Here is a 19,184-nt window from a genome sequence, read left to right on the forward strand (position 1 = left end):
GCTAAGAACAGGAAACTGAAGCTACAATTGGCACAGGATCACCGAAATTGGACAACAGAAGATTGGAAAAACATTGCCTGATCTGATGAGTCTGGATTTCAGCTCCGACATTCAGATGGTGGGGTCAGAATTTGGCACATGGATCCATCCTGCCTTGTATCACCGGTCCAGGCTGGTGGTGGGGGTGTAATGGTGTGGGGGATGGGGTATCACCGGTCCAGGCTGGTGGTGGGGGTGTAATGGTGTGGGGGATGGGGTATTACTGGTTCAGGCTGGTGGTGGGGGTGTAATGGTGTGGGGGATGGGGTATCACTGGTTCAGGCTGGTGGTGGGGGTGTAATGGTGTGGGGGGGGGGGTATTTTCTTGGCCCACTTTGGGCCCCTTAGCACCCATTGATCATGGATTAATCACCACGTCCCACCTGAGTATTGTTGCTGACCATGTCCATCCCTTTATGACTACAGTGTCCCCATCTTCTGATGGCTCCTTCCAGCAGGATAATGCCCCATGTCACAAACCTCCAATCATCTCACCACTGGACAATGAGGTCCCTGTCCTCCAATGGCCTCCACACATCTCATCCAATGGAGCACCTTTGGGATGTGGTGGAATGGGAGATTGGCATCATGGATGTACAGCTGACAAATCTGCAGCAACTGTGTGATGTTATGTCACTACGGAGCAAAATCTCTGAGGAACGTTTCCAACACCTTGTTGTATCTATGTCACCAAGAATGAAGGCAAAAGGGGGTCCAACCCACTACTAGCGAGGGAGACCTAATAAAGTGGCCGGTGAGTGTAAAAATAAACATAAAAAATAAACTCACAAATAACAAAACAACAACAAGCCCGGCTCTGGAACCGCCTCCTACTGACAGGCCTGCACAAGGGGCGGGGCAGGGGCGGAGTAATATCCTACCATCACACCTGGCTGTGCGGCCTTGTACTCCGCACCATACAGAATAACACTTTGTAGCACTTTTCTCATTGTCAGATAAAGGGCGAGGAGTCCCCGAGGGCCCCACTAAATGGAGGATGTGAAGGTGGCGGAGCGCGTAGGGACTGCAGAGAACAGAGCCGCCACCTTCCCACCTCACCCAGCAACAGACAACTGATCACAGGGAGAGATCCAAACACATGACAGAGTACACAACGCAGGGCACACACCGGGGACGGGGCGAGGGGGACAACACTGAGTGGTATGGATCTGGGAAGCCAGGACACCGCGCGCTCAGCGGCGGGGAGGGGGGCCCCCGACCAGACACCGCGCGCTCAGCGGCGGGGAGGGGGGCCCCCGACCAGACACCGCGCGCTCAGCGGCGGGGAGGGGGGCCCCCGACCAGACACCGCGCGCTCAGCGGCGGAGAGGGGGGCCCCGACCAGACACCGCGCGCTCAGCGGCGGGGAGGGGGGGCACCGACCAGACACCGCGCGCTCAGCGGCGGGGAGGGGGGCCCCCGACCAGACACCGCGCGCTCAGCGGCGGGGAGGGGGGCCCCCGACCAGACACCGCGCGCTCAGCGGCGGGGAGGGGGGCCCCCGACCAGACACCGCGCGCTCAGCGGCGGGGAAGGGGGGCACCGACCAGACACCGCGCGCTCAGCGGCGGGGAGGGGGGCACCGACCAGACACCGCGCGCTCAGCGGCGGGGAGGGGGGCACCGACCAGACACCGCGCGCTCAGCGGCGTGGAGGGGGGCCCCGACCAGACACCGCGCGCTCAGCGGCGTGGAGGGGGCCCCCGACCAGACACCGCGCGCTCAGCGGCGGGGAGGGGGGCCCCCGACCAGACACCGCGCGCTCAGCGGCGGGGAGGGGGGCCCCCGACCAGACACCGCGCGCTCAGCGGCGGGGAGGGGGGCCCCCGACCAGACACCGCGCGCTCAGCGGCGGGGAGGGGGGCCCCCGACCAGACACCGCGCGCTCAGCGGCGGGGAGGGGGGCCCCCGACCAGACACCGCGCGCTCAGCGGCGGGGAGGGGGGCCCCCGACCAGACACCGCGCGCTCAGCGGCGGGGAGGGGGGCCCCCGACCAGACACCGCGCGCTCAGCGGCGGGGAGGGGGGGCACCGACCAGACACCGCGCGCTCAGCGGCGGGGAGGGGGGCACCGACCAGACACCGCGCGCTCAGCGGCGGGGAGGGGGGCACCGACCAGACACCGCGCGCTCAGCGGCGTGGAGGGGGCCCCGACCAGACACCGCGCGCTCAGCGGCGGGGAAGGGGGCCCCGACCAGACACCGCGCGCTCAGCGGCCCCGACCAGACACCGCGCGCTCAGCGGCGGAGAGGGGGGCCCCGACCAGACACCGCGCGCTCAGCGGCGGAGAGGGGGGCCCCGACCAGACACTGCGCGCTCAGCGGCGGAGAGGGGGGCCCCGACCAGACACTGCGCGCTCAGCGGCGGAGAGGGGGGCCCCGACCAGACACCGCGTGCTCAGCGGCGGAGAGGGGGGTCCCGACCAGACACCGCACGCTCAGCGGCGGAGAGGGGGGCCCCGACCAGACACCGTGCGCTCAGCGGCGGAGAGGGGGGCCCCGACCAGACATCGTGCGCTCAGCGGCGGAGAGGGGGGCCCCGACCAGACACTGCCCGCTCAGCGGCGGGGAGGGGGGCCCCGACCAGACACCGCGCGCTCAGCGGCGGGGAGAGGGCCCTGACGTGACACCGCGCGCTCAGCGGCGGGGAGGGGGGCCCCGACCAGACACCGCGCGCTCAGCGGTGGGGAGGGGGGCCCCGACCAGACACCGCGCGCTCAGCGGCGGGGAAGGGGGCCCCGACCAGACACCGCGCGCTCAGCGGCGGAGAGGGGGGCCCCGACCAGACATCGCGCGCTCAGCGGCGGAGAGGGGGGCCCCGACCAGACACTGCGCGCTCAGCGGCGGAGAGGGGGGCCCCGACCAGACACCGCGTGCTCAGCGGCGGAGAGGGGGGTCCCGACCAGACACCGCACGCTCAGCGGCGGAGAGGGGGGCCCCGACCAGACACCGTGCGCTCAGCGGCGGAGAGGGGGGCCCCGACCAGACATCGTGCGCTCAGCGGCGGGGGGCCCCAACCAGACACTGCCCGCTCAGCGGCGGGGAGGGGGGCCCCGACCAGACACCGCGCGCTCAGCGGCGGGGAGAGGGCCCTGACGTGACACCGCGCGCTCAGCGGCGGGGAGGGGGGCCCCGACCAGACACCGCGCGCTCAGCGGTGGGGAGGGGGGCCCCGACCAGACACCGCGCGCTCAGCGGCGGGGAAGGGGGCCCCGACCAGACACCGCGCGCTCAGCGGCGGAGAGGGGGGCCCCGACCAGACATCGAGCGCTCAGCGGCGGAGAGGGGGGCCCCGACCAGACACTGCGCGCTCAGCGGCGGAGAGGGGGGCCCCGACCAGACACCGCGTGCTCAGCGGCGGAGAGGGGGGTCCCGACCAGACACCGCACGCTCAGCGGCGGAGAGGGGGGCCCCGACCAGACACCGTGCGCTCAGCGGCGGAGAGGGGGGCCCCGACCAGACATCGTGCGCTCAGCGGCGGGGGGCCCCAACCAGACACTGCGCGCTCAGCGGCGGGGAGGGGGGCCCCGACCAGACACCGCGCGCTCAGCGGCGGGGAGAGGGCCCTGACGTGACACCGCGCGCTCAGCGGCGGAGAGGGGGGCCCCGACCAGACACCGCGCGCTCAGCGGCGGGGAGGGGGGCCCCGACCAGACACCGCGCGCTCAGCGGCGGGGAGGGGGGCCCCGACCAGACACCGCGCGCTCAGCGGCGGGGAGGGGGGCCCGACCAGACACCGCGCGCTCAGCGGCGGGGAGGGGGGCCCGACCAGACACCGCGCGCTCAGCGGCGGGGAGGGGGGCCCGACCAGACACCGCGCGCTCAGCGCCGGGGAGGGGGGCCCGACCAGACACCGCACGGTCAGCGCCGGGGAGGGGGCCGACCAGACACCGCGCGCTCAGGGGGGAGGGGCATGGTCAATGAGGTGGGACACAGACAGAGCGTTCAAATCGGGGGCACAGCGTTAAATGGGGGGCGCACAGTGTGTACATTCAATGGGGGGGGACAGTGTGATCAATGGTGGGGAGACAGATGGCCACTGTGCATTCAATGGGGGTGGAGATTGGGTGGGGGGGGCACACAGACATTGGAAGGGGGGGCACACAGACATTAGTGGGGGGATGGGGGGGCACACAGACATTAGTGGGGGGATGGGGGGGCACACAGACATTAGTGGGGGGATGGGGGGCACACAGACATTGGGGGGAGGGGGCACACAGACATTGGGGGGAGGGGGGGCACACAGACATTGGAAGAGGGGGGGCACACAGAAATTAGTGGGGGGAGGGGGGCACGCAGATATTTGGGGGGGGGGGGGGGGAGGCACGTAGACGGTAACCGATCAGACAGACAGCCGGTGGGGAGGACAATGGAGGGAGGAGGCGGGGTGGGTGATGATGGCGGACGGTCGGGTGTCGGCCGATCTTACTTGTGCAGATTCTCTGGCAGATCAGCTTCCTCAGCATCGCTCGGCTCCGGGGGACATTGGCGGAGAGCCGGGCGGTCCGGCGGAGGAGAGGAGAGGATGGCGGCGGCGGAGAGGAGAGCCGAGTCTGCTGCAGCCGCTGATGTCATGGAGGGTGGTGTGCGCTCAGCCTCTCCCTCTCCACCGACAGACGGAGGATCCCCGACCACCGATCCCTACAGAGCATGCACCGATCTCCGCACAGCACCGTGCATGCTCTCCGTGTACACGGGCGGTGACAGCGGCCATCCCCCTCTCTACACACTGATAGACCCCCCCAGCAACCAACCACAGGTCACTTCCCATCCCTGGGTGAGTGACACCTGCAATCGGATTGGCTGCTCCAGACAATGCTGACATGGACCCCATTCAGGGCAGAACAATGTGCACAAAAGGGGCCCCTGGGGGCCCAGCCCTCTGTACATGACAGCCCTCTCCATATACTCAGGAAAGAAAATTTCCACCCAAACCTAACTTTTTAGTTTTGCAGTGGTGCTGGCAAATTTAATTAAAACCCCCTGCCTCCCCAGATCTCTACCCCCCACCCCCCCCAGTCCCCAACCCCACTGTCTCCAAATCCCCAACTGCCACCTGCAAGACCCCAACTCCCTGAACACCCCCCCCAAACTCCCCCTGCCTCCCCAAGTCCTCAACTCCCCCGTCCTCAATCCCCCCCAAGTCCTAAAACCCTGTCTCCAAGTCCTCAATCCCCCCCCCCCCTCCCGTCTACAAGTCCTCAGCCCCCACCAAGTCCTCACCCCCCCCCCCCCGTTTCAAAGTCCTCAATCCCCCCGTTTCCAAGTCCTTAATTCCCCGTCTCCAAGTCCTCAACTCTTAAGTTCTGAAATTCCCTCATCTCCAAGTCCCTAACTCACCAGTCCCCAACCTGCCTAGTGTTTTCTGGCACACCTAGGAGGCCACCCCCAGGGGGGCACATCACCGGGAGCTACCTGCTCCTTCCCAGCCCCCGATCAAGTACAAAATGCTGCTCCATCCCTACCAGAAAGACATTAAGACTTGGGGAGCGTGCCTACAACTGGGGACAAGCCTGGTAAACCAAACCAGATTCAGCCCGACAGGAAATGATCCAACCGGCCGTACCCCCCTTATTACACTGGGAATTGCCCCATACAAGAGGACGCCATCACTCTGATCCTGAAAACAGATAAGAAAAGGTACTACACTTGACCTTGGTACAAAAAGGCAGAGACATGGATCCAACGCCCACCCAAAAACTCTAATGTTAGCTTGCAACAGAGTTGACCTTTACTAGGAGGAAAATAAGAACTGAGCGGCAACCAAAGGTCCTCCTTTTAGTTTAGAATCTGGCTGCTCTGGGCGACAAAGACAGTTCAATCCGACACCAGCGGCTGACGGGGATCTTACAACTCCATCTCATGGAAGGAGACCACTTGGTACATGTTCTCCTGCACTGTCCTCAACAAGATCATCAGGCCCAAGCTTCATCCCAATGCCAACAGAGCCATGGAGAACAATAGATTTCTCCCCTGGTCACCGGAACAGGAAGATTGTGGAGATCACCCCGAAGGCGATACAGAAAATAAATCTGCTATGTAAATCTTCCCAATTCTATCAAGAACAAAAAAATACTATCAGTTAACGTTTTTCATTTTTTGAAAGCAAAATATATATTTTTTTTAACTGCCCACAACACATGTGCAATGTTCCCTCCTGGCATCTTTCAGATGCTTGAGTGAGGTCATAGTAGGGTGGGGTCATTCCACCAATCCTGGGCAGATTTTGCATCATCAGTGGCCACACCATGGCCAAAAAAAAGAGACACCAGCAATGGAATGAGTGTCTGCAAAGATGGTTCACCAAGGGAGAGCACTGAGCGGTCATCACATGAATTAGGCAAAATCATTGGTAAGTTAACCAAAATTACACGGTCACCTTCCTGACAACCAATTAACTTTAAGGTCCAATCCCATCCGGAATAAACACAAGAGATCTCGAGAGGTGACAATCCTGGATAACAGAGTACAACAACAAAAGGTACCAACTGTAAAAATAAATAATTCAAATATTTTTATTTTAAATACCCAGATGAACATAAATACCGAATATGATGGTGCTGTAGAAATAAAACCAGTCATTCTCAACTAGGGATCCCCGAGTTGTGGCTGGTTGACCTTTCACCTGATGGGGACAGCAGAGTGTTCCAGGGACATCACCACTTGGCAGAGCCAGCAGCATGACAATCGTGATTCTCTTTGGATAGCTGCAAATGTAATGCAATGCAAGATAAATTCTTCCCACTGATCACCAATGTAAGGAACATTCTTCTCACTGATCACCAATGTAAGGAACATTCTTCCCACTGACCACCAATGTAAGGAACATTCTTCTCACTGATCACCAATGTAAGGAACATTCTTCTCACCGATCACCAATGTAAGGAACATTCTTCTCACTGATCACCAATGTAAGGAACATTCTTCTCACTGATCACCAATGTAAGGAACATTCTTCTCACTGATCACCAATGTAAGGAACATTCTTCTCACCGATCACCAATGTAAGGAACATTCTTCTCACCGATCACCAATGTAAGGAACATTCTTCTCACTGATCACCAATGTAAGATACATTCTTCTCACTGATCACCAATGTAAGGAACATTCTTCTCACTGATCACCAATGTAAGGAACATTCTTCTCACTGATCACCAATGTAAGGAACATTCTTCTCACTGATCACCAATGTAAGGAACATTCTTCTCACTGATCACCAATGTAAGATACATTCTTCTCACTGATCACCAATGTAAGGAACATTCTTCTCACTGATCACCAATGTAAGGAACATTCTTCCCACTGATCACCAATGTAAGGAACATTCTTCTCACTGATCACCAATGTAAGGAACATTCTTCTCACTGATCACCAATGTAAGGAACATTCTTCTCACTGATCACCAATGTAAGATACATTCTTCTCACTGATCACCAATGTAAGATACATTCTTCTCACTGATCACCAATGTAAGGAGCATTCTTCTCACTGATCACCAATGTAAGGAACATTCTTTTCACTGATCACCAATGTAAGGAACATTCTTCCCACTGATCACCAATGTAAGATACATTCTTCTCACTGATCACCAATGTAAGATACATTCTTCTCACTGATCACCAATGTAAGGAGCATTCTTCTCACTGATCACCAATGTAAGGAGCATTCTTCTCACTGATCACCAATGTAAGGAACATTCTTTTCACTGATCACCAATGTAAGGAACATTCTTCCCACTGATCACCAATGTAAGGAACATTCTTCTCACTGATCACCAATGTAAGGAACATTCTTCTCACTGATCACCAATGTAAGGAACATTCTTCTCACTGATCACCAATGTAAGGAACATTCTTCCCACTGATCACCAATGTAAGGAACATTCTTCCCACTGATCACCAATGTAAGGAACATTCTTCTCACTGATCACCAATGTAAGGAACATTCTTCCCACTGATCACCAATGTAAGGAACATTCTTCTCACTGATCACCAATGTAAGGAACATTCTTCTCACTGATCACCAATGTAAGTAACATTCTTCTCACTGATCACCAATGTAAGGAACATTCTTCCCACTGATCACCAATGTAAGGGACATTCTTCCCACTGATCGCCAATGTAAGGGACATTCTTCCCACTGATCGCCAATGTAAGGGACATTCTTCTCACTGATCACCAATGTAAGGAACATTCTTCCCACTGATCACCAATGTAAGGAACATTCTTCTCACTGATCACCAATGTAAGGAACATTCTTCCCACTGATCACCAATGTAAGGAAAATTCTTCCCACTGATCACCAATGTAAGGGACATTCTTCTCACTGATCACCAATGTAAGGGACATTCTTCCCACTGATCACCAATGTAAGGAACATTCTTCTCACTGATCACCAATGTAAGGAACATTCTTCCCACTGATCACCAATGTAAGGGACATTCTTCCCACTGATCACCAATGTAAGGAACATTCTTCTCACTGATCACCAATGTAAGGAACATTCTTCTCACTGATCACCAATGTAAGGAACATTCTTCTCACTGATCACCAATGTAAGGAACATTCTTCTCACTGATCACCAATGTAAGGAACATTCTTCTCACTGATCACCAATGTAAGGAACATTCTTCTCACTGATCACCAATGTAAGGAACATTCTTCTCACTGATCACCAATGTAAGGAACATTCTTCTCACTGATCACCAATGTAAGGAACATTCTTCCGACTGATCACCAATGTAAGGAGCATTCTTCTCACTGATCACCAATGTAAGGAACATTCTTCTCACTGATCACCAATGTAAGGAACATTCTTCTCACTGATCACCAATGTAAGGAACATTCTTCCCACTGATCACCAATGTAAGGAACATTCTTCCCACTGATCACCAATGTAAGGAAAATTCTTCCCACTGATCACCAATGTAAGGGACATTCTTCTCACTGATCACCAATGTAAGGAACATTCTTCCCACTGATCACCAATGTAAGGAACATTCTTCTCACTGATCACCAATGTAAGGAACATTCTTCCCACTGATCACCAATGTAAGGAAAATTCTTCCCACTGATCACCAATGTAAGGGACATTCTTCTCACTGATCACCAATGTAAGGGACATTCTTCCCACTGATCACCAATGTAAGGAACATTCTTCTCACTGATCACCAATGTAAGGAACATTCTTCCCACTGATCACCAATGTAAGGAACATTCTTCCCACTGATCACCAATGTAAGGAACATTCTTCCCACTGATCACCAATGTAAGGAACATTCTTCCCACTGATCACCAATGTAAGGAACATTCTTCCCACTGATCACCAATGTAAGGAACATTCTTCCCACTGATCACCAATGTAAGGAACATTCTTCCCACTGATCACCAATGTAAGGAACATTCTTCCCACTGATCACCAATGTAAGGAACATTCTTCCCACTGATCACCAATGTAAGGAACATTCTTCTCACTGATCACCAATGTAAGGGACATTCTTCTCACTGATCACCAATGTAAGGGACATTCTTCTCACTGATCACCAATGTAAGGAGCATTCTTCTCACTGATCACCAATGTAAGGAACATTCTTCTCACTGATCACCAATGTAAGGAACATTCTTCTCACTGATCACCAATGTAAGGAACATTCTTCTCACTGATCACCAATGTAAGGAACATTCTTCTCACTGATCACCAATGTAAGGAACATTCTTCTCACTGATCACCAATGTAAGGAACATTCTTCTCACTGACCTCCAATGTAAGGAACATTCTTCTCACTGATCACCAATGTAAGGAACATTCTTCTAACTGATCACCAATGTAAGGAACATTCTTCTCACTGATCACCAATGTAAGGAACATTCTTCCTACTGATCATCAATGTAAGGAACATTCTTCTCACTGATCACCAATGTAAGGAACATTCTTCTCACTGATCACCAATGTAAGGAACATTCTTCTCACTGATCACCAATGTAAGGAACATTCTTCTCACTGATCACCAATGTAAGGAACATTCTTCTCACTGATCACCAATGTAAGGAACATTCTTCCGACTGATCACCAATGTAAGGAGCATTCTTCTCACTGATCACCAATGTAAGGAACATTCTTCTCACTGATCACCAATGTAAGGAACATTCTTCTCACTGATCACCAATGTAAGGAACATTCTTCCCACTGATCACCAATGTAAGGAACATTCTTCCCACTGATCACCAATGTAAGGAAAATTCTTCCCACTGATCACCAATGTAAGGGACATTCTTCTCACTGATCACCAATGTAAGGAACATTCTTCTCACTGATCACCAATGTAAGGAACATTCTTCTCACTGATCACCAATGTAAGGAACATTCTTCTCACTGATCACCAATGTAAGGAACATTCTTCTCACTGATCACCAATGTAAGGAACATTCTTCTCACTGACCTCCAATGTAAGGAACATTCTTCTCACTGATCACCAATGTAAGGAACATTCTTCTAACTGATCACCAATGTAAGGAACATTCTTCTCACTGATCACCAATGTAAGGAACATTCTTCCTACTGATCATCAATGTAAGGAACATTCTTCTCACTGATCACCAATGTAAGGAACATTCTTCTCACTGATTACCAATGTAAGGAACATTCTTCTCACTGATCACCAATGTAAGGAACATTCTTCTCACTGATCACCAATGTAAGGAACATTCTTCTCACTGATCACCAATGTAAGGAACATTCTTCTCACTGATCACCAATGTAAGGGACATTCTTCTCACTGATCACCAGTATATGGGAAGACGGCCTCGTCTTCCCACTGACCCCAATTACTAAATTTTACAAGGGGTTCCCCAAGACCTAAAAGTTATTTCAAGGGTTCCTCTGGGGTAATAAGGTTGAGAAGGCGTAGATGGTACCCATAACCGTATTTGCCATTGAAAAAAGTCCCACAAATGATTCAGAAGCATTGTTTTGTTTATTTATCTTGTCTGCAAATATCTGACATTTCCTGTTCCCTATGAAGAAACATCAGAACATTTCAGGAGTGGAGTCATCACCTCATTTGCCATAAAACAGCACCACCAATCACCACAACAATCCAAATGATACCATCCATTCCCCCATCTGAGGAAAATCATCGAGAATATGCATCATGAAGAGTACAGTAAACATTTATTTACCAGGAAGCCAATTATGACATCAGCATTAAAGCTGGCAGCAGCTTCTTTATCGATAAATCAAACGTGTTTCCAGACTTTATGACACGGAATAAGATGCCACCAGAGATGACTCGGCCTCTGGCCATATTACTGATTAAAAAAAAAAAATCCCAAGGCCAGCCGTCTACGTTTCCGGCTGGTTGTGTGAAATCCTGAGCACCGCATTTCCTGCAGGAAGGAATTGGTGCCATTATCATGTGGTTAATATGCTGAGCTGATCGATAGATCTCAGATACCGAGCGGGAGGCCAGAAACTGCAGTCACCAGAGACGGGGCCCCGTCTGTCCGCTGGGAGCAGCCACAACAGCTGTGGCCCTTGCCGCACCACCTTCCGGGGGCTCGGTGTCCTCTGCATCATACAAGCTCATCTTTCACAATGTGTTTTTTTTTTATGCTTTCAGCAAAGCCCACCACGCTTTGTGTGTCAGCAGATCCTCGTGTAAGATGCTGAAGAATAGAGCTGATCTTCTCAACTAACACTGAATACCAGGCTAAGGGCTCAATACACACAAGAAATAGATTTATATATACGTATAATTCTATCTATCCAGTACTGAGATTTACACTGCTCAGAACAGCCCTATCTGGCAGAGCAGGAGTCCTGATCTGTTGCGGTGTTTGTCAACCTCAGACATGAAATATGAACAAAGCATATCCCTCTACAGTGTGTTCTTGTCTCAGTCCAGACCACTGTAATTTCTGTCTGCTGCCTCCTTCCTCCGCTATCAGCACTTCTGACAAGTTTGCCCGACACCAAGAGAAAAATGGAGACAGCGGAGGGTACAGCCTGTGATTGACAGCCTCAGCTCTCTTCCGGTGTGCTGTGCGAAGTGGGGGGGGGGGTGTCTCTTCCCTCCAATCAGATCTCCTCACTGATCTAACATTATCTCTCCGCCCCCCTGCTTTGAGAGAGTTGAGAGATTCTGTGTAAATTCTGCACTTTGAATGGATGTAGGTAAAAGAGGTCCATAGATAAACAGGTACAACTTATATAGGAGGATTTGTGTCCTCTCTGTGTATCACCTGAGCCCAGTCACTTCACTGGGTTTACATTCACTTTAACTAACATTTGCAGGTCATGTCCTTGCCACAGATCGCAACAGCAGATTTTTAAGTTCATCTCTCTGCATACTGCTTCTATCCACATGCTCCCCTTAAGAACACTAGCAATGCTACACAACTGATGGCTCCTTAAATTTACCTTTAAAAAAAAAAAAACAAAGAAAACCAGCGAGACCCCATCCTCTAATGCAGGGCTTGACAAATTTGCTTGGAATCTAGGAGCCAGCTAAAAAAGTTAGGAGCCAGGTCGGTAACGGCAATCCAGACCTGTCCCTGGCCTGACATGGAGACGAGTGAGGGGAGGATAGCGCGGCCCCCCCACCTGTCTCCATGTCATTGCCCATAGCTCTTAGAGGGACATTTTTTTTTTTATTTTTTTTTTTCAAATGACAATTTTTTTTTTTTTTATTGCATTTTAGTGTAAATTTGAGATCTGAGGTCTCTCTGACCCCAGATCTCATATATTTAAGAGGACCTGTCCTGTTTTTTTCAATTACAAGGGATTTTTACATTCCTTGTAATAGGAATAAAAGTGACAATTTTTTTTTTTTTTAAAAGCACCGTGAAAAAATAAAAAGTTAAAATAAGAAAAAAAAAAATGTTTTAAATGCGCCCTGTCCTGCCAAGCTTGCGTGCAGAAGCGAACGCATACGTGAGTAGCGCCCGCATAGGAAAGCGGTGTTCAAACCACACATGAGGTATCGCTGCGTTCGGTAGAGCGAGAGCAATAATTCTAGCCCTAGACCTCCTCTGTAACCCAAAACGTGCAACCTGTAGAATTTTTTAAACGTCGCCTATGGAGATTTTAAAGGCTAAAAGTTTGTCGCCATTCCATGAGCGGACGCAATTTTGAAGCGTGACATGTTGGGTATCAATTTATTCGGTGTAACATTATTTTTCACAATATAAAAAAATTGGGCCAACTTTACTGTTATATTTAATTAAAAAAATAAGACTTTTTCCCCGAAAATGCGCTTGTAAGTCCGCTGCACAAATACGGTGTGACAGACAGTATTGCAACGACCACCATTTTATTCTCTAGGTTGTTAGAACTCCTAAACACACACATATATATATATATATATATATATATATATATATATATATATATATACACACACATTTTTTTTTTTTTATTATTCTAAGTAAAGGTGAGATGGGTGGGCAGTGAAAGCTTCATTAGCATCGCTGGCTGTCATACCAACAGCCACCACTAGATGGCGCCAGATTACAGAACTAAACATAGGACCACAGAAGGCCTCAAAGCCGCGGCCTCAATTACCGGCCGGCGGCGGCGCGGCCCGACACGATCACGCCGGGGGGGGTGGAAGGAGACAGGATACCCCCGCTGTGCTGCCCCAGGCGCCAGATCACAAATTCTAGTCGCCAATGCGATCTGGCGCCCGGGGTTTGTCGAGCCCTGCTCTAATGCATGTCATTTTCCTAGATCAGTGGTCTTCAAACTGTGGCCCGGGAGGAACTATTCCTTCTAGATCAACAATGGGGCACTATGCTTCCCACTGACCAACAACGGGGCACTAGGCTTCCCACTGACCAACAACGGGGCACTAGGCTTCCCACTGACCAACAACGGGGCACTAGGCTTCCCACTGACCAACAATGGGGCACTAGGCTTCCCACTGACCAACAACGGGGCACTAGGCTTCCCACCGACCCCCAACAACGGGGCACTAGGCTTCCCACCGACCCCCAACAACGGGGCACTAGGCTTCCCACCGACCCCCAACAACTGGGCACTAGGCTTCCCACCGACCCCCAACAACGGGGCACTAGGCTTCCCACCGACCCCCAACAACTGGGCACTAGGCTTCCCACCGACCCCCAACAACGGGGCACTAGGCTTCCCACCGACCCCCAACAACGGGGCACTAGGCTTCCCACCGACCCCCAACAACGGGGCACTAGGCTTCCCACCGACCCCCAACAACAGGGCACTAGGCTTCCCACCGACCCCCAACAACGGGGCACTAGGCTTCCCACCGACCCCCAACAACGGGGCACTATGCTTCCCACCGACCACCAACAACGGGGCACTATGCTTCCCACTGACCCCCAACAACGGGGAACTAGGCCTCCCACTGACCCCCAACAACGGGGAACTATGCCTCCCACTGACACCCAACAACAGGGAACTATGCCTCCCAATGACCCCCAACAACTGGGAACTATGCCTCCCAATGACCCCCAACAACGGGGAACTATGCCTCCCACTGACACCCAACGGGGAACTATGCTTCCCACTGACCCAACAGGGAACTATGCTTCCCACTGACCCAACGGGGAACTATGCTTCCCACTGACCCAACGGGGAACTATGCTTCCCACTGACCCAACGGGGAACTATGCTTCCCACCGACCCCCAACAACGGGGCACTAGGCTTCCCACCGACCCCCAACAACGGGGCACTAGGCTTCCCACCGACCCCCAACAACGGGGCACTAGGCTTCCCACCGACCCCCAACAACAGGGCACTAGGCTTCCCACGACCCCCAACAACAGGGCACTAGGCTTCCCACCGACCCCCAACAACAGGGCACTAGGCTTCCCACCGACCCCCAACAACGGGGCACTAGGCTTCCCACCGACCCCCAACAACGGGGCACTAGGCTTCCCACCGACCCCCAACAACGGGGCACTAGGCTTCCCACCGACCCCCAACAACGGGGCACTAGGCTTCCCACCGACCCCCAACAACGGGGCACTAGGCTTCCCACCGACCCCCAACAACGGGGCACTAGGCTTCCCACCGACCCCCAACAACGGGGCACTAGGCTTCCCACCGACCCCCAACAATGGGGCACTAGGCTTCCCACCGACCCCCAACAACGGGGCACTAGGCTTCCCACCGACCCCCAACAACGGGACACTAGGCTTCCCACCGACCCCCAACAACGGGGCACTAGGCTTCCCACCGACCCCCAACAACGGGGCACTAGGCTTCCCACCGACCCCCAACAACGGGGCACTAGGCTTCCCACCGACCCCCAACAACGGGGCACTAGGCTTCCCACCGACCCCCAACAACGGGGCACTAGGCTTCCCACCGACCCCCAACAACGGGGCACTAGGCTTCCCACCGACCCCCAACAACGGGGCACTAGGCTTCCCACCGACCCCCAACAACGGGACACTAGGCTTCCCACCGAACCCCAACAACGGGGCACTATGCTTCCCACCGACCACCAACAACGGGGCACTATGCTTCCCACTGACCCCCAACAACGGGGAACTAGGCCTCCCACTGACCCCCAACAACGGGGAACTATGCCTCCCAATGACCCCCAACAACGGGGAACTATGCCTCCCACTGACACCCAACAACGGGGAACTATGCCTCCCAATGACCCCCAACAACTGGGAACTATGCCTCCCAATGACCCCCAACAACGGGGAACTATGCCTCCCACTGACACCCAACGGGGAACTATGCTTCCCACTGACCCAACGGGGAACTATGCTTCCCACTGACCCAACGGGGAACTATGCTTCCCACTGACCCAACGGGGAACTATGCTTCCCACTGACCCAACGGGGAACTATGCTTCCCACTGACCCAACGGGGAACTATGCTTCCCACTGACCCCCAACAACGGGGGAACTATGCTTCCCACTGACCCTCAACGGGGAACTATGCTTCCCACTGACACCGATGGGGCACTATTCTTCCCACTGACCCCCAACAATAGGGAACTATTCTTCCCACTGATGCCCAACAATGGGGCACTATTCCCACTGACCCCCAACAACGGGGCACTAGGCTTCCCACCGACCCCCAACAATGGGGCACTAGGCTTCCCACCGACCCCCAACAACGGGACACTAGGCTTCCCACCGACCCCCAACAACGGGGCACTAGGCTTCCCACCGACCCCCAACAACGGGGCACTAGGCTTCCCACCGACCCCCAACAACGGGGCACTAGGCTTCCCACCGACCCCCAACAACGGGGCACTAGGCTTCCCACCGACCCCCAACAACGGGGCACTAGGCTTCCCACCGACCCCCAACAACGGGGCACTAGGCTTCCCACCGACCCCCAACAACGGGGCACTAGGCTTCCCACCGACCCCCAACAACGGGGCACTAGGCTTCCCACCGACCCCCAACAACGGGACACTAGGCTTCCCACCGAACCCCAACAACGGGGCACTATGCTTCCCACCGACCACCAACAACGGGGCACTATGCTTCCCACTGACCCCCAACAACGGGGAACTAGGCCTCCCACTGACCCCCAACAACGGGGAACTATGCCTCCCAATGACCCCCAACAACGGGGAACTATGCCTCCCACTGACACCCAACAACGGGGAACTATGCCTCCCAATGACCCCCAACAACTGGGAACTATGCCTCCCAATGACCCCCAACAACGGGGAACTATGCCTCCCACTGACACCCAACGGGGAACTATGCTTCCCACTGACCCAACGGGGAACTATGCTTCCCACTGACCCAACGGGGAACTATGCTTCCCACTGACCCAACGGGGAACTATGCTTCCCACTGACCCAACGGGGAACTATGCTTCCCACTGACCCCCAACAACGGGGGAACTATGCTTCCCACTGACCCTCAACGGGGAACTATGCTTCCCACTGACACCGATGGGGCACTATTCTTCCCACTGACCCCCAACAATAGGGAACTATTCTTCCCACTGATGCCCAACAATGGGGCACTATTCCCACTGACCCCCAACAATGGGGCACTAGGCTTCCCACCGACCCCCAACAATGGGGCACTAGGCTTCCCACGACCCCCAACAATGGGGCACTAGGCTTCCCACGACCCCCAACAATGGGGCACTAGGCTTCCCACTGACCCCCAACAATGGGGCACTAGGCTTCCCACCGACCCCCAACAATGGGGCACTAGGCTTCCCACCGACCCCCAACAATGGGGCACTAGGCTTCCCACTGACCCCCAACAATGGGGCACTAGGCTTCCCACTGACCCCCAACAATGGGGCACTAGGCTTCCCACTGACCCCCAACAACGGGTAACTAGGCTTCCCAATGACCCCCAACAACGGGGAACTAGGCTTCCCACTGACCCCCAGCAACGGGGAACTAGGCCTCCCACTGACCCCCAACAGGGAACTAGGCTTCCCAATGACCCCCAACAATGGGGAACTAGGCTTCCCACTGACCCCCAACAACGGGGAACTATGCCTCCCACTGACCCCCAACAACGGGGAAATATGCTTCCCACTGACCCCCAACAATGGGGAACTATGCTTCCCACTGACCCAACGGGGAACTATGCTTCCCACTGACCCAATGGGGAACTATGCTTCCCACTGACCCCCAACAACGGGGAACTATGCTTCCCACTGACCCTCAACGTGGAACTAAGCTTCCCACTGACACTGATGGGGCACTATTCTTCCCACTGACCCCCAACAATAGGTAACTATTCTTCCCACTGATGCCCAACAATGGGGCACTATTCCCACTGACCCCCAACAATGGGGCATTATTCTTCCCACTGACCCCCAACAATGGGGAACTATGCTTCCCACTGACCCCCAACAATGGAGAATTATTCTTCCCACTGACCCCCAACAATGGAGAACTATTCTTCCCACTGACCCCCAACAATGGGGCAATATTCTTCCCACTGACCCCCAACAATGGGGCACTATTCTTTCCACTGACCCCCCCCCACCAATAATAGGGCACTATTCTTTCCACTGACCCCAACAATGACTTCACAGGAAAAATGGCACGAGACCCAGCGGTGCCTGTTGACAGAAGAATGTCAGCGGGCCAATGCTGGATCTGGTAGCTGGGCGAGTATCTGAACTGTGCCTAGACCACCACCAGGTAAGCCGGGCAGAAAAAAAGAAAAATTGTAGGGGGGACGGGTTGGTAGAAGCTGAAAAGTCCTCTTTAATTGTATCCGATTATCACAAATTAAAAATGCCATTTAATAATTAATAGCACACTCCCCCATCCATCCATATATCTATGCTTTATTTTGTCGAGACATTACTTTTCAAAAACATCCCCCTAGTATTTCTAGCTGCGGCCATCTTGATTACGGGCAGATGATTCATGTAGCATTTACTTCCTGGAATCCATTTGCCCTGAGCTCAGGCATGCAGGCGTTTTATCAGATCATTAGTGACATTCCGTAGCCGCCATCTTACTACACCCCGCACTCTTCCACAGTAAGGATACAGTAAGGCAGCGGCAAACGGACATCTTGTTACAACCACGCAGTCTTGCATATCACACTTATTTTTAACAGTAAACTGAGCTTATATAGTGAAATACGGTATTTAAAAATCCAGACTGTTTAGATGTTGAATTTTAAAAGCAGCGGCAAGCCCTGGTAACCTCACAGGTTTGCTAATCTGACGGAACACCGCTGCTTTGAAAAACCAACATCAAAACAGTCTGACGGATTTCAAAATACTGAACTTCACTATATAAGCTGATGTGAAATGCAAGACTCTGGTGGGTGTAGCAAGATGTCCGCTTGCTGCCTTCTCACTGTATCCTTACCGTCGGCAAGTGCGGGGTGTACCAAGATGGTGACGACGGAACGTCACTTCCAGCACAAAATCTGACAGGCCGCCAAATCTGACGAAACGCGGGCAGGAGGGTGTGCTTAGAAGAGAAAGGCCCTCCCTCCTCCTGGTGAAAAAGCTTAGTTACTCTTTGAGAGAGAGTACTACTCCTCCATCATTGCTTGCTATTCCATATTTCCATGATGGTGCTCTATAGACAGATCTGTATTGCTCTAGTAGTAATCTTCATGTGACTAGGTGCCGTCAGATTGCTAAACAATCAGAGATCAAATCAGTCACAGGATAAGTCACCCAGAGAGGGGGTTGATT

General features: G+C 53.7%; 1 protein-coding gene across 24 annotated transcripts in view; it reads right to left on the reverse strand.

The window, feature by feature from the left end:
• Window positions 1-19,184, reverse strand: part of CLASP1 (cytoplasmic linker associated protein 1) — a 233,225-nt gene that overhangs the window by 164,916 nt on the left and 49,125 nt on the right. For 6 of the 24 annotated variants that reach the window (XM_077449697.1, XM_077449700.1, XM_077449693.1 and 3 more), the window contains exon 1: window positions 4,467-4,743. The exons of 2 other annotated variants lie outside the window; for them this stretch is intronic. In XM_077449697.1, coding sequence (XP_077305823.1) covers window positions 4,467-4,503 — 37 coding nt within the window. In that variant the 5' untranslated portion in view covers window positions 4,504-4,743. Of the gene's footprint in view, window positions 1-4,466; window positions 4,745-19,184 lie in introns of those variants that run through there. 16 more of the 24 variants (XM_077449710.1, XM_077449705.1, XM_077449709.1 and 13 more) reach the window with 4 other exon arrangements.

Source organism: Lithobates pipiens, unplaced genomic scaffold (assembly GCF_037356315.1).
Source record: "Lithobates pipiens isolate NorthernLeopardFrog02 unplaced genomic scaffold, aLitPip1_a1.2 Scaffold_22, whole genome shotgun sequence".
Lineage (NCBI taxonomy): Eukaryota > Metazoa > Chordata > Amphibia > Anura > Ranidae > Lithobates > Lithobates pipiens.